This window comes from Haliaeetus leucocephalus, unplaced genomic scaffold (genome assembly GCF_000737465.1).
Source record: "Haliaeetus leucocephalus isolate CR32 unplaced genomic scaffold, Haliaeetus_leucocephalus-4.0 Scaffold346, whole genome shotgun sequence".
Lineage (NCBI taxonomy): Eukaryota > Metazoa > Chordata > Aves > Accipitriformes > Accipitridae > Haliaeetus > Haliaeetus leucocephalus.
The window spans coordinates 3,627-19,474 of record NW_010972782.1 but is presented as its reverse complement, the minus strand read 5'-3'; the positions used below and the strand labels follow the sequence as shown (position 1 = coordinate 19,474).

The following is a 15,848-nucleotide window of genomic DNA, read 5'->3' as shown; positions in this document are numbered from 1 at the left end:
TAAATTTTTTTCTGAAAATTAGAGATATTTTCTCCAATTTTCCAGAGCTATGTTTAACTCTGATCTAATTCTGCCCTGCCAAAGAGCTTGAATGCCCCCTTCCCAAAAGACACAGCACCAGTGACTGCTTCTGTCAGCTCAGGGTCTTTTCTTTCAGCATTGATGACCCTAACAAGTCTGAGCCTTCTTTGGCCCACTCCACGGGTCTTTGTTCTGTCCCAGTGGTGAATACATGAGACTGGCTGTCCCACCTGGTTGGATTTTAACCTTTCTGGTGTGATTCTTTCATAGTGCGTGGGCCAGGAAGTTTCAGCAGCTCTAAAAGCACCCATTTTCAAGTGTGTCCCAGTTGTGGGTCTGTAGCGGACCAGCCACCCAGAGGAGGGTCCACCTTGATGGCTCCATGCTGCCACCCCCTGGCAATGGGCGCCTTGAGCAGTGGGCCTGGTCGGCTGCTGCCTCCCGAGCTCCCTGTGACTGACAGGAGCCTGCTGGAGCCCTGTGACCGGTCCCCCTGCTCCCAACCCCTGGTAATAATGCCATCATCCTCCTGCCAAGGATCCCTAAAAGAACCTGTCTGTCGCTCCGGTGTCAGCTGACAAGACCCGAGCTGGGAATGAAACTGATGGGGCCTGTGTCCTCTGAACAACAGTCCAAGTGGCGAGGCGAAAGGCACAGCCACCGTCGCAACCGACATCTCTGGGCCTTGGTTTCCTCTGCCTGATTGCCTGTCGTGACTGTACCAGGCAGTGACGCCGGCTTTACTGAGCTCTCCAAAGGGCTAGTAGAGTCAGGCTGCAGGAAGAGCCGGGTCTCCATAACCATCACGTGATGGCCACCGGCCTAGCCAGGTGTTCTCCTGCAGCCCTGATACTCCAGTGGCCCTTGAGGGATCTCTGGTGTACAGCCCTACTACCTTCCCTCAGTGAGTGCTGTGAAAGCACAGCCTGAGCAAAGGGACATGGCCTTCTGCAATGCTGCTGAACCTTGGAGCAAGCCCTGCCTCTGCCTTCATCCTCACCCAGACAGGGACACAGGGGGAGGCAGCGGTAAAAAAAAAAAGCTGAGCTACAGCCCAGCCCGACTTTTTCATTTGCTGCTTTACAAGAGAAGTGATGCCCCCACCTACGCCACACTGAGCCCCAGCTGACCTCTGGAAGTACCTGGGCAGCTGCTCTGTTCTCCCGTGGGACAGCACGTCCCAGGAGGGCATGGCGAGCACCCAGGCGCTGGGCTGGCACAGCATCATTGCACGGACTTCAGAGGGGCCACTCTTGATTTATACTCTTACCAGGGATGGCACACTTGGGCCTGCTTCTTATTTTTAACATTTAACCTGAGAAAGGAGCTGTGCCAGAGCAAGTCTCTCTGGGGTAAGAATAGCATCTGCCATCTTAGGACACAACACAGTTGTCCAGCTCCTACATGGCAGCACGTTGCGCCGAGATATAGAAGGCAACCTACCCGCCGAGGAATGTCTTCGAGTGCTATTAGTGGAAGCATATCATCTGCGCAAGCAGGCATGACCCCGCGCCGGAGTCTTGCAAGAGCAGGGCTATTTTGAGCTTTTGACAGTGAGGATGAAGGGAGACAAATGACAGGCTGATCCTCCTGTTATGGGCAACCTCCAAAGCTCTCTGAGGCCTTGTCTCCTCCTCTGGGAATGACTCTTGTGAAGGCTGATGGGCGATTTGGTGGGACCTCAGAGCCCAGGAGGTGGGGGCCAGGAGGGAGCTATGAATTTGCCAGGGACACGAGGCCAGGCCTCAGTCGCATCAGCACTGCCCAGCCGTGCTTATGGCAAGTCCTGCCTGAGGGTGTGCACCTGTCCCTGAGCTTAGGGCACACATCTGCCTGCTTTATTTTCAACCATATGAAAGCTAGAGAGATACGAGAGGGTGTGTAACTGCATGCAAGTAAAACACGCAGGAAGCTAGAGGAAGAAATGGTTGACTTTGCAAAACAGAGTCTACAGAAGGCTACGGTAGGTCAGAACAAACACAGTTATACCTGTGACGCGAGAGCTGCTTCTTCAGTGACTTGCCTGTCCTTTCCCACTGATGCCCTTTGTGACAGTTCTTTTGTACAAGTCATCGAAGAAACTATCTCCAGGTACCACACTTACCAGTGCGGCCAGGAGCCATCAGCCTGCTCACTCCTCTTCACGCCTGCTTTCTCCTCTCTTCCCTCTGTCTGGCTTTGCTGGCTGCATTCCTTCATTCCAATGACAAATCCTCAAGCTTCCACGGTGGAGGTAATGTGAGGCAAAGGATGGTGCAGGGTCTGTAGAGCAGGATTTTGGAGAGTCTCTGAAGTTTATGCTTGCACAAGCCATTACAGCTAACAGGGATACTCATGGGTGTTGTGTGTCATCTAGACTCTACGCAGCCCCACCTGAAGCTTTGGAGACACCTGCGGGTATGGCTAGAGATTCTCAAGCCACCCAAGAGGAGCTGTCAGCTCATAGGTGGCTTTGGGCAGGCAAGGCTCACCACAGGAGACCCTGGCTGTGGTGGCAGACCAATGGACGCTGTCAGGCAAGGACAAAGAATGCAGGGGATGAGGAGGGATGAACAAGGTTGGGAGTCTGCTAGGGAGCCATGGGGAAAAGTTGTGCAGTGTCATGAGAAGGGAGGACCAGTCTAGCACCTCTGCAAGCTGTTGGGTGGCTTTCTTAAGGTCCTTGTGATTGAAAACCGAGGTCTGCTCCTAAAGAACCATCTCCCATTGCTCTCTTCAGACAGCACTGACGGAGGTTCTGCTCACCAATGCTCGCTAGTGACGCTGGAAGCAGGCTGCACTTCCTTCTGAGAGCTGGTGTGCTGGTGAGGCTGCACTTGGGAGCCAGGTAAGGTGAGAGCCCTTTGGATATTGCTGTCATAGGCATACAGCTATGGAGCTGCCAGTCGCAACTTCCCAGCAGCGTGAGCATCGATTTGGAGACAAAGCCTCCGGCATTGACTTCTACAAGCTTAGACCAAGCAGACAGTGTCAACCCTTACCGCTTCCCATCACCCCCAAGGAGCTCCACTGGCAAGCTCTCCCTTGAAAACATTGTAAGCAAATCAAGGTGGAAAGCATTCAGGGGCTACCTGCCGCAGGCTTGGGCACAATCATTTTCTGCACAACCTGCGTCCCTTCAGCCCACAACACCAGCTCCACTCCCATCCTTGTGGCCCTGCTAGGCTCAATGCTCCATGGAGCACCCACCTCTGCTCTTGAATACTGGCACTTGTACAGTAGACAGAGGGGGAAAGCTGGGGACTGTCACAAGCTTTCAACACCAATACGTACCCTGGCCTCCGCTCTTGAGTCTGCTGCTTGTTTCCTTTTAGTGCCAGTTGCACTTCACTCCGCAGTTGCTGATAATGAGTTTCTTATTCACTCCACCTTGGTCTGCATCAAGGGATCCTGCGTTTGATTCACTGTACACACCGCCTCTGAGGTTTCTGAGAAAATCCTCCAAGGCTGTGTGGTCTCCCTGAAAATAGGGGACAAAAGTTACTTGGAAGCCGAGAGCTGTCAGTTCTATGAAAACATCAGCTTAGGCAGACATCTGTGGGCTTGTCTTTAACATACCTTGGCACTGTCCATCTGTCTTTCACCCAAACTAGAGGCAAGGCTTAATGCGTCAGAATGATCTAGCTGAGACGGCTGATAGAGCACATGAGACTTTGCAGTTGTACACGCCCACAGTGCCTCTGCTGCTCAGAACAGGGTCTGAATGAAGGAAAAAGTGTTTGACAATTTCCCCCTTCCCTTCTTCCCTCAAGCCCTCCCCTTCTTCCCAAAGGTATATTGTCTGTTGAGCCTGTAGGTAGGCCACAAGCAAGGTACAGGTATGTGAGAAAGGAATGGAGGGGTACACCCATCAGTTGTCTTCTTTTCTCTTGCCTGAGGCAACGCCACGTGCAGCCTGTTGTGCGAGAGGTGACAAGGCTGACCTTTGAGGCGATGTGTTGAGGAGGTCTGTTGGTGCCACACAACCTGCGAGAAATGGGCCCTAAGGGGCAATCCTTCCAGCACGTGGCCCCAGGCAGGGCCCAGCATTTTGTCCACTGCAGAGAAACTAGGAGCAGGTGGTGGCAGCAGCTGAGGGAATCTAGGGTAAGAGAGATGGCACAACTTAGGGGCACTATCGATGTGTCGTAACGGTGCTCTGTGTGCCGAAAATCATCTCTGCCAAGGCACAGTTGGTCCTTCGTGGTGCAGTGTCCTGTGACTTCTGATAACTTACTCAGAGACTGATGGTTAGGGTTTGTGACTGCCAGGATCAAAAACAAAATCAGGGAAAGGAAAAAGGAAAGGGATCACCCTCTCTTGCCTCTCACATGGGAAGTAAGCTGTGCTGAAAGGACAATGGGACAAGAATTAAGAGTACGTGAGGGCAGGAGCAGGGCAAGGAGCTGCTGGAGATGGAAGAGACTCCATAGTCTCCACAGGAATGGCCAGCCTCTAAGTTTGCGGGTCCTCAATGAAGAGTTTGCATTAGCTTCTCCCTTCCCCCAGCCAGGAGATGTAAGAAAACTTGTTCTGCAATGCAATATCCCACACTTGATCAGGAAAAAAAACCAAAGAAGGCACTATTCATAGTGTGTATGCAGAGGAATCTACGGTCTTTATTCTCTAGACATTGAGGTGGGTACAAAGACTCATTGCAGAAGAAAGCGACCAAAAGGTTCACATTTTGTGCAGCCCTCAGGTCGCTTTGCTGCTTCATGACATCCTCACTCTTCCTCCCCTATCTTCTTGCTGTGAAACTCCCGGCTCTTCACTCGGAGCTTGTTGACCTGTGACTCTGCAATGTCAGCCCGCTCCTCAGCTTCCTCCAGCTCGTGCTGGATCTTTCGGAACTTGGAGAGGTTGACATTGGACAGCTCCTCCTGTGTGGGGAGAGGGAGTAGGTGGTAAGGAGCCCAGGGCAGGGGTTTCACTCCTGGCCTTGGCCTTGTGGGGCTGTAGCTGTTCCCCAGGGGAAAGCACTGACCTCCTATCTCACACCTACCACTGCTTACACATGAGCCTCACACGGAACTCATCATCCTCCCATGGTTTTTATCCCATCCAAAACAACTAAAACAGCTTTTGAATTGTTATCCCAGTTCTGCCCACTGTAATGTGCAAAGGGGGATGCCAGCACAGTGGTTTCTGGTTTTAGCTGTCAAGAAAAAGCTCTTTGGGCTGCAGTTTGTTATTCTTTACACTCAAATGTTAGGGCTAAGAAAGAGCAGCCGCACCAAGAAAGAACATGTATACTCCACAAAGGTGAGTTTATATGCCATCCTCAGGGAGGAAATACCCGCCCCCTCCTGCCACTCCCCGCTAGATGAGTGAGTATAGCTTCTCCTTCTTTCTCCATGACTGCTATGACAGCACTGTCAGGTAACTGCCCATCTCCTTCTTCTTCCGTAGTCATACAACACTCCCCACAATCCACCCTTCTCTTCCAGCCACCCTCTGCAGTCACATATATCATCACTTTGTCTTATGAAGTACATTGCTTTACAGAAGAAATTGAAACTTATTTCCAGTTCAGCAAATGAGCTAAGCATCTCTGTCTCCTGTTCTGTCTCAGTGTCGTAGGTCTGCACTCTCTGATATAAGTTGAAGAACTTAGAGGAGATGAGTCAGTTACAACCCGTCCATGTCCCTCTCACAAATCATTCACTCATAGAATAGCAAAACCTGCCTATACTGGACTATGCAGGAAGGAACTTGACTCAAAGACTTATCAGCTGAGAGGCTGGTTGTGAGCATATCTGTCCTCCGGTATAAAAAAAAGATTGTAGGACACCCCTTAGTTTATCCCTGATAGGAGAATGGCCAAAAGAAATCAATGTCAACCATACTCTCGGGATCATGTTCCTAGAGTTCTTAAATTTCTCATGGGGAACCGCTCCTTACAAGCTTTACAAGGAGGAGTTTCTTGTAGGCCCACACTAAACCATTCCCAAATGACTGACCTTTCTTTCCCTGCACTTGAAGTCCATCATCATTCACCAGTTTCTATGCTTTCCAGAAACCTCATATTCACTTTCCATATGACTTGTGTTCCTCCCCAAAAAGTGATATTTGTTACCACTAGAAGAAAAACTTACAGCCTCCTCAGCTTGTCTCTTGTAGGATTTCACCTTCATTTGCAGCTTGTCCACCAGATCCTGCAGCCTGAGAATATTCTTACGGTCTTCCTCAGACTAAAGCAGTTGGTAAGCAGGAAAGAGAGTAAATTATTTCCCCACCATGTGAGTTAGCAATTCCCCTTGGCAATCAAGTGCAAAAATTTTTAGTTCCCGCGAGAGGGTGTGTCAGCCCAAGGCGGCCTCCTGCCCTACCTGGTAGGTCAGCTCCTTCACCCTCCTCTCGTACTTGCGCACACCCTTCACGGCTTCAGCGCTGCGCTTCTGCTCAGCATCAACCTCCCCTTCCAGCTCCCGCACCTGCAATGAGCACCCCATCTTTGGAGCTTCCCTGCTGGCTACTTACGTGACGTGCTCACTCATGCACAAATAAAAGCCCCACGCACTCTGGCCTCCAGCTTCTGGATTTGCTTCTTGCCTCCCTTCAGGGCCAACTGCTCGGCTTCATCCAGACGGTGCTGCAGGTCCTTCACCGTCTGGTCCAGGTTCTTCTTCATCCTCTCCAGGTGGGCGCTGGTGTCCTGCTCCTTCTTCAGCTCTTCTGCCATCATGGCCGCCTGATGAGAGCAAAGGATCAAAGCCATTTTCAGGCTGGAGACATCCTGGGAACTACACATCCACCGTCAGCAGTGAGAAGAGCCCCCGACTCACATCTGTGATGGCCTTCTTGGCCTTCTCTTCAGCATTGCGGGCTTCCTGGATCGTGTCCTCCATTTCACCCTGAATTTGGGCAATGTCGGTTTCCAGCTTCTTCTTGGTGTTGATCAAGCTGGTGTTCTGCACAAAGAGAGATTGCAAGACTTGCATCCTGAGGCCTGCAATACCAAACCTACAGCCTGAGCCAAGTCTTTACTCTTCAGGCTTGCAATTCAAGATCTGGAATTCTTTTTAAAAAGATTGTTTACAAAATGTCAGTGGTAGGCTCAGGTGATGGGTGCTGAGCATGCCTGTCCTTGTGGACAGCAGTAGTGAGGCCATTCTAGTGCTCCTTATCCTCTGGTATGTAGCAGACCTCTCTGTTTATTAACTGTCAGCACAACTTCTTTTGCAACACACTCCTACCTGGGTATGGAGAAGCTGCACACGTTCAGTGGCATCCAGAAGCTCCTGCTCAGCCACTTTCCTCGACCGCTCCGTCTGCTCCAGGGCTGCCCGTAGCTCCTCAATTTCAGCCTGCAACAGGTTTGCTCTGCGCTCCACCATGGCCACCTGCTCCTTCAGGTCCTCCTGTGTCCTGAGAGCATCGTCCAAGTGTATCTGGGTATCCTGTAAAAGAGGCAAGAGAATTTGCAAGGTGGCAGCGTGTGCTTGGGTGCCAAAAATGTCAGCGAAGGCTCTTCTCTTTCTGTAGCTTTGCTGAACAGACCTTGAGCACTGCCTGTGTGTTTCTCAGGTTCTTTTGTGCCTCTGCAGCCACGCGGTTGGCATGGCTCAGCTGGATCTCCATTTCATTCAGGTCTCCCTCCATCTTCTTCTTCAGACGCAGGGCTTCATTCCTGCTCCTGATCTCAGCATCCAGGCTGCTCTGTAAGGACTCTACGATTCTGAGGTGGTTTCTCTTCATCTGGTCGATCTCCTCATCTTTCTCTGCTATCTTCCTGTCAATCTCAGACTTCACCTGGTTGAGCTCAAGCTGGAGGCGCAGGATCTTCCCCTCTTCATGTTCTAGGGAGGCCTGGACAAGTAGACACAAGCATTTGTAATGTCGATAAAACTACTGCTTGCTTTCTAGGTAATTACAGAATATTTCAAGAATCTCAGCTGCCTGCACTCCCCAGCCAGAACAGAGCAGGACCAAGCAGTTTTTAGTCATATTTCCCCATTGCTCCTATTTTTAGTGCAAATACCAGTGATTATGGGCATGTACCTCAGCTTCCTCCAAGGCAGCCTGGATTTCAGATTTCTCCTGCTCAATCTGCTTCTTGACTTTCTCCAGCTCATGAATCGCCTTTCCTCCCTCGGCAATCTGCTCCGTGAGGTCAGCAATCTCCTCTGTGGGAGCAAAGACCAACAGCATGGTCAGGCACAGAGCAGAATGCAAAGGGCCCTGCCACACCAAGGTGACAGGCAGCTTTGCCAGCCTGCAGGCACAGACCCATACGGAAAGGTGGTAGTGCTGGATAGTGAGAAAGCCCAGCCAGGAGCAGAGGGCCAGGGACTTACGCTGCAAGTTCTTGTTCTCACGCTTCAGCGTTTCCAGGTGGTCCAAGGACTCCTCATAGGCATTCTTCATCTTAAACAGCTCTGTGCTGAGAGACCGAGACTCCTTCTGGGAGGCTTCCAGCTCAGCCTGCGTTTCCTCGTACTTCTGCTTCCATTCTGCCAGGATCTGAAGAGAAACAGGACCTCAGTGTGGATGTGGCAATCAGGAGGGGATGCTCTGCCCAGGAACCCCAGGCCTGGAGCCCAAAAGACCTTGTCAAAGTTCTTCTGCTTCTTATCCAGAGCTGCGCAGGCAGCATTCGCTCGCTCCACATCAATCATTAGGTCCTCCACTTCATTCTGCAGCCTCTGCTTTGTCTTTTCCAGGGAGGCACATTTGGCATTTACAGCTTCGACATGTTCCTCTGCATCCTGCAGGCGTTGTGCCAGCTTCTTTCTGGGAGGTGATAAGCACAGCTCTTAATTGGGGCCTAAAATGGATATTGTTTTTTATTTCCACCACAGTGCTGAGGCAGTTTTTGCAGTATTTGGTCTCCATGCACACGGTGTAGAGCCTATCCCAGCCAGTCATTTATCTTCCTATTTTCTTTCCCCATGGTCTGGCTATCTCCTCTGCGCACACTATACATTGTCTTTCTCCTGCATTCTTTGTCATGTAGTCTATTTCCCTTGTGTTTTTCAAAACCACACCCTTTAAAGTACATATTTCTGTTTCATATAACTCCTCCTCGACCTACTACAAGGCTTTTGCCTTTCAGTATCTCAGTGGTCTCTTCAAAATTTCATCATTGGTTTCTGCCAGCCTTCCCCACATTCCCCACATACTTGGCCTCCTCCAGCTCCTCCGTGCGCTGAATAGCGTCTGTCTCATATTTGGTTCTCCACTGGGCCACTTCAGTGTTGGCCTTGGACAGGGCACGCTGCAGCTCCCCCTTGGCTTCCTGCTCCTCCTCATATTGTTCCCGGAGCAAGTCACAGTCATGGCGAGCGGACTGCAAGGCGTGGGCCAGAGCGCTCTTGGCCTGGGCAGACGAGCAGATTGGGACAATGAAATGCTTGTGACACAATGTTAACTTAGGGATAGTTGTTGAAAATTCTTTGAATTTGGCATTTAAAGTCAGCCCAAGGGAAAAGGTATATTGATTCCATGTTCTGAGAAGCTTCTTATCGCTTCATTCATCAGAATCTAGAATGTTACCTCAGGAGAGATGATGGGTAAATTCTAAATGACAACTATAAAACTGGGAATTCTTGAATTGTTTTAAATATGTTCTAAAGTTTCAGCTTCCATTATGGAAAAGTGGAATAAGAAACAAGCTATATCTCAACTTTTTTTTATAAGCCATTATTAATCCAAATAAAGACCAGTAGTTGTCTTTCCCTGTCTCAGTATCCAGATTGGAGACGATGCCCTCCTCATATTTTCTTCCCACACTAGAGAGGGAGGTGGCAAAACTGTCCATGTAGTTTGAGAGCTTCCAAATTAAAGTGACATGGCTAACATTCTGATTTTATGTGAGATTAGGAAATATCCTGAAAGAAAATGGAATCTGAATCCAAAGTCAAACCCCTTACAAGGAAGAACCTTTACCTTTATTTCTTCCTCTAAATGTCTCTTCAGTTCCTCGATCTGTTGAGTAAATGCCTGTTTGCCTCTGGATAGCTGAGATATCAAAGCATCTTTTTCTTCCACCTGGCGTGAATATTCACCTGAGAAATTTTACTAGACTGTAATTTAAATGTAAATACACTGTAATTTAAAAAGCAATACTAAACCAAGTGTCTTTAAAACACTGTATACCAGCTTACAGAGTATGGACCAATTTGAGTAAAACATCACACTTTTTCTTGTCCTTGTCAGTTAAAGGTTCTCCCATTTCAGAGGAGTATGGGGGTGCGTTACCTGCTTCTGTCTGCAGACGAGCTCTTTGAGTATTGAGGTCATTGATCATGCGCTGATGTTCCTCTTCTTTTGTCTTAATCTCACTTAACTGGTCTTCCAGAGTACGACACATCTTCTCCAAGTTTGCCTATATGTCAAATACATGTAAGGCAAGAGGACTATCACTAAAGTCTATCTAGTTTTTCATGATGAAAAACAACTCAACTGTGTGTGATGGCAAAATGTAATCAAAAAGTTCAAAATCATGTGGCAGGTCATGTATCATAGCGCAGTAACCTGACAGAAACTCTGTACCTTGGCTTTGGAGACAGATTCCATGTTACTGGCCAAGTCATCAATCTCCATCTTCAGCTCACTCTTCTCCTTCTCCAGCTTCTGCTTCACTCGCTGCAGGTTGTCGATCTGCTCCCCAAGCTCAGCTGTGCTGTCCGCGTGCTTCTTCCGCAGGGCGGCAGCTGTGGCTTCGTGCTGCAGCGTGGCCTCTTCGAGGTCACGGCGCATCTTCTGAAATTCTGCCTCACGCTTCTTGTTCATCTCAATCTGAGCTGCGGTAGCCCCTCCTGCTTCTTCCAGGCGCTCGCTGATCTCCTCTAGCTCCCTCGAGAGGTCAGCCCGATGCTTCTCTGCTTTTGCCCGAGAGGTTCGCTCTGCCTCAATTTCCTCCTCCAGTTCCTCAATACGAGCCTGGGGAACATTAGGGGACCCTTCACACCCATGCCCTCTTCCTACCTGACCTGAGACTGGGTGAGAGAGGGGAAGGAACAAAGACTTGCCTGCAGCTCCTTGATCTTCTTCTGTAATTGCATGCCCAGAAGTTGCTCATCCTCAATTTTGCTCTGGATCTGGCTGATTTCAAAGTCTTTCCTTTGGGCAAAGCAAACCATGTCAGAGCTCAAAGCAAAAAGACAGGTGCACCAGCCCAGCACTCAGGTGCCCCACGGCCCCACCTACTTCTTCAGCTTCTCATCCAGCTGCTGCTTATCATTTTCCAAATCCATTATGCTGTCATGGGCCAGCTTCAGGTCTCCTTCGAGTTTCCTCTTAGCTCTCTCAAGGTCCATGCGCAGTTTCTTCTCTTGCTCCAGGGACCCTTCCAGCTAAAACAAACAAGACCATCAGCGCTCCGTCAGCCAGGTTTAACTCCATACCTGTCCTGTTCTTGAGGTACGCCTGTGTGCTTACATCATCCACTTGCTGCTCCAGCTTGGTCTTAGCTTTGGTCAGCGTATTGACTTTGTCCTCTTCTGCCTGCAGGTCATCCAGTGTCTGCTGATGGGCCTCTTGGAGGGCTTTCTTCTCTTTTGTTAGCTTGGCAATGGTCTCATCCAGGGCTGCCATCTCCTCTGTGAGGTTTTTCACCTTTGAAAAGAAGGGAACACATGCAGATAAAAAATGATGTTTAAAACTTTATACTGTATAACAAAACAGAGGTCTTTTCTGTGAGAGTGACATCTTCTGCCTCATACTTTGTTTTCGGTGGCATGTTTTTCCTTCTCAACCTTGGCCAGTGTTAACTCAAGATCGTCAATATCTTTCTTCAGCTCTGAACATTCATCCTCCAATTTCCTCTTCTTGGCTGTCAGCTCAGCATTAATTTCTTCCTCATCCTCAGCCCTTTCAGTCACCTCTTTAACTTTGGCTTCCAGCTGGATTTTGGTTTTGATGAGCTGGTCACATCTTTCCTCAGCATCGGCCAAGCTATCTGCTTCCTGGTGAAAGACACAGATTTTCTTTGTTGTTTTCTGAACTTTTCTATGTAAGCATGTGTTAAAATGTGGCCTGAAGTTGACCTCTCCTCAAGCAACTTTAATCTGGCTTTATTTTTTTTTTCCTCTGGGATGCATTATACAGCTTCTCGGTTGGAAACGATATTGATTCCTCAACTTTTTTCTCTCTCTTAAATATTTCTCACTGATATGGTAGGTGTGTGAATTTCTCATTTACCTAGAGGAGAAAGGGCTTGGAGACATTTCTGTTCACAAACACTGTATTCACTATCTTTCCTTTTGTAACTGAATCCTTCTGAACCCATTATTATGTTCAAGTAAAGGCTCTCATAGTCTCAAGAGTAATTTAATAGAAAAAGACATTACTTTCTCTCTGAATGTATTAAGACTGCTGCTTGTGCAAGTGGGGGTCTTACCCTTGTAAATGAGCTACCTGTGTGTTATCCTTCCATACTGTGTCTGGAATGGCATGTGCTGGTTTCAGTTGATCACAACATCATCGTACTCTTTGGTAGGCTTTTGGTATACTGAATCTGCTTTGTTTCAAATGTATTTGAAAGGCACATATCTGAGAAGAAATTCCATTGGGTTATTTTTTTTTCTCCGTGTATTAGGTAAAACAGGTAACACAGGGTTCCCATTTTCTAAGGGAATGTTCAAATAACTAGGTAGTTAAGTACAGTGTTCCATTTTTAGTTGGTAATTTAAGTAATTTAATGAGTAGATTAAAATGACTTTGTAAGGTGGCATTTGAATATCAAATACTTTTGTATATATTTTTAAGCAATATTTTCTTTTGCGAGTGCTGTGTGTCTACAAGATTCATAGGATTGTGGTGGTAAAATTATTAATATTTAAGATTGAGAGGTCTGGTTATGAAGTTATCTTTACTAAAAGAATATTCCTTTCAACTAAAAGCTAACAGTCCATGATTGTTTCCAACTCCCCACTCCTGAGCTAAGATAATACCAGGTGTGTCACTCCTATAAACACCAAGAGCCGGTCTCTCCATATTGTCATGTTATTTATTGTTTGATTCCTTAGAACTGTTGCAGTTAACAAGCTACTTAAGTAGAACATCCCTCCCAAGGATGGATACCTGGCTTTGTTAACATTGAAATGATTGGTTTTCCTCACCACTTCCTTTTTTTTTGATACAGTATATAGGCTTCTGTCTGACCTGTTCTAAATTGTGCACCCAGACTGAGGATCCCAACACAAGTACGTTATGGAAAGATGGCTTATAGTGGGAAGTAATGTTGTTTTAATAAAGATAACTTCTTATCCAGATCTCTCAATCTCAAATATTAATAATTTTACCACCATAGCATGTTGTTTAAAGTGGAACTACCATAGAAAATCCAGATTAGAGATGCAAAAAACTAAAATGTTCAGAAAAAACAAAAACTTCTGCTTCGTTATAGATTTCATTTATGACCTTGATTCATACCAGTTAAGTCTAAAGCATACAGAGCTCTTTTGTGTAAATAACAAATGAGGGAGGAAAAACCCCCCCCCCCCCCCGGATGGTGTTACTTATTTTCAGAAACAGGAGCTCTGTGTCTGTATATCCTTAGAGTAAGGAGAAATTTGAAGATGTATTTCCCAATTACTGAGTAAATGATTAACCTCTACTTACTAAGCAAAGGGTGGATAGCTATTCCTGCACCTCAATTCACAAGTACCACTTTCAACTCTGGCTTGCATTTACGCTCCAAAATTAATTCATTATTCTACATCCTGGTAAGATGGAGATACCCCCTGCAGGACTCACCTGCTCAGAGGTAGTTGGGGGTTCAGGCAAAACTCTGCTCTGAGTATTTCATGTTGGCTAGCTATATCTGCCTCCTTCCTCTAAAGGCAAAGCACTGACTCCCACTTGGAGCTCCCTGCTTCTTTGCACTGGCTGTCAGAGGGCTCACTATGCTACTACCAGACACTTGTTTCCTCAATTTCACATACATATGATGGATAATTCACCAAATATCTGACTTTTGGTCTTCTATAGTCTGACCTTCTGCTTCATAAAGAACAGTCTGAATGTATAGACTCCTTTTCTGAGTGATAAAATAATGGTGATAAACTCACTGCTTGGACTTGGAGCTGCAGGTCATTTTTCTCCTGCACCAGTTTCACCATTTTCTCCTCCAGCTCCTTCCTCTTTGCCTCAGACTTTGCAAGCTCTTCCTTGGTTTTCTCAAACTCTTCCTTCATGTTGGCCATCTCCTTCTCCGATTCTGCACTCTTCAGCAAGGGCTTGATCTTGAAGAACAGCTTCATCCAGGGCCAATGCTTGACGTTCATGAATGCACGAATATTGTACTGGATGCAAAAGATGGACTCCCTGAAGCATAATTACAATGTACATTGAATATTTTCAGTATGACAAGTGCCAACACTTTCCCCCAAGTACAGTGACTTTGACTGAGGATGAGGAATGTCTACCTCCTCTCCACCATTCTCCGGTACTCCACTCTCATCAGGAAGCCCCTGCACATGGCTTGTGTGCGGGTGATGAGCTGTGCCAGCTTCTCATCCCTCATCTCCTCCAGGAGTCCCAGCAGCCCAGCTTTGAAGAACACCTTGCGAAAGGGAATGTTGCAGCACATCACTGTCACGTAGAGCAAAGCACAGACATGCAGTGAGTGAGTCAAGGAGGGTTTGTACCTTGGTGTGGCCAAATTTGTACTGGGTGTGGTCCACATCGATTGACCCAAGAAGCTTCTCAGAAGCCTTCTTGCTATCAATGAACTGTCCCTCTGGGATAGCACTGGCATTAAGCACCTTGTATCTGTGAAAAAAGAGGAAGATAAGGTTATTTTTCCGCAAGCAACACACACAAGCTAATGAACCCCACCAGTTCATTTATAGCTGGTTTTGACAATGGACCGCAGCCTGAATGAACCTATATGAATGAACCCACATTGCTTTTAATGATGCTGAGAAGTGCAGTGCTTTTACCTCTGTTTAAAGTCAGCATAGAGGACTCTGCTGGGGAAACCTTTCCTGCAAATTCTGATGCCTTCCAGCACACCGTTACACCGCAGCTGGTGAAGTACCAGTTCATGCTCCATGGCACCTAGCAATTCAGAGCATAAATGAATACCACAGTCTCCAGTGCAGACGGGCATGGCTGTATCAGAGGAAGTTCTCTTTCTGCTTGAGCATCTTACCAGGTGTTTTTGTTTCATTTGGGATGATGCAACGGACAAAATGGGGGTGAGTGCTCCGTAGATTGGTCATCAGCTTGTTTAAGTTCTCCTAGAGGGACCAGTTAGTAAAGTGAGTTTCTCCTATGTCCAGTGTTGGATGCATCAAGCCCATGGTAATGACTTTACATCTCAAAATTAGCTGGGTTTCAGAACACTTTGGTAAACCCACGGAAACTATTTATAAGGAGACTCTCAATTCCCCAACATATCACCTCACAGAAATGCAGAAATGCTAAATTATAGTTCTAGTCTCACCCAAAGACATAAAAATATAAAACCTGAATAGATCCTCACCAAACAACAACAAAAAAAGAAATTAAAAACAGATTAGATTTTCATGATCTTTGAAGACAGAATGCTTATTTTTGAACACAACATATTAGCAATATTGAAATTGATCCTGGAAAACCTGATGTGGAATTTCCAAAGAATTTTACCACCATTACAGCAATGCAAAATAACCCTTTCAAATTTAATATTAGGAGGTCCCCTTTCTTCATATTACAAAGAGATAACAACTGCAGTACTTACCCGGAAAAGAGCTGACACAGTCTGGAAAGAAGAACCCTTCTTCTTCCCTCCTTTTTTGCCACCAGCCTCTGCAAATAGAAGAAAAGAAAAAAAAGTATTAAAATATGGATATTGCATATTGGAGACTACAGAACACAAATCAACTTTAAATGTTTAGTGTTTACTGCTTTAATTC

General features: G+C 47.1%; 1 protein-coding gene across 1 annotated transcript in view; it reads right to left on the bottom strand.

Annotated features, from left to right (window-relative positions):
* Positions 1-4,601: 4,601 nt before the first annotated feature.
* Positions 4,602-15,848, bottom strand: part of LOC104834899 (myosin heavy chain, skeletal muscle, adult-like) — a gene marked incomplete at its 5' end in the record, with an annotated part of 14,870 nt that continues 3,623 nt past the window's right edge. Inside the window, 24 exons of the mRNA XM_010572562.1 lie at positions 4,602-4,883; positions 6,099-6,194; positions 6,333-6,437; positions 6,524-6,694; positions 6,789-6,914; positions 7,200-7,403; positions 7,504-7,812; positions 8,005-8,129; positions 8,301-8,466; positions 8,553-8,736; positions 9,126-9,322; positions 9,892-10,010; positions 10,204-10,330; positions 10,498-10,887; positions 10,977-11,067; positions 11,155-11,300; positions 11,386-11,562; positions 11,670-11,912; positions 14,019-14,274; positions 14,376-14,512; positions 14,598-14,721; positions 14,892-15,009; positions 15,104-15,191; positions 15,674-15,741. Coding sequence (XP_010570864.1) covers positions 4,728-4,883; positions 6,099-6,194; positions 6,333-6,437; positions 6,524-6,694; positions 6,789-6,914; positions 7,200-7,403; positions 7,504-7,812; positions 8,005-8,129; positions 8,301-8,466; positions 8,553-8,736; positions 9,126-9,322; positions 9,892-10,010; positions 10,204-10,330; positions 10,498-10,887; positions 10,977-11,067; positions 11,155-11,300; positions 11,386-11,562; positions 11,670-11,912; positions 14,019-14,274; positions 14,376-14,512; positions 14,598-14,721; positions 14,892-15,009; positions 15,104-15,191; positions 15,674-15,741 — 3,923 coding nt within the window. The remainder of the gene's footprint in view (positions 4,884-6,098; positions 6,195-6,332; positions 6,438-6,523; positions 6,695-6,788; positions 6,915-7,199; positions 7,404-7,503; positions 7,813-8,004; positions 8,130-8,300; positions 8,467-8,552; positions 8,737-9,125; positions 9,323-9,891; positions 10,011-10,203; positions 10,331-10,497; positions 10,888-10,976; positions 11,068-11,154; positions 11,301-11,385; positions 11,563-11,669; positions 11,913-14,018; positions 14,275-14,375; positions 14,513-14,597; positions 14,722-14,891; positions 15,010-15,103; positions 15,192-15,673; positions 15,742-15,848) is intronic.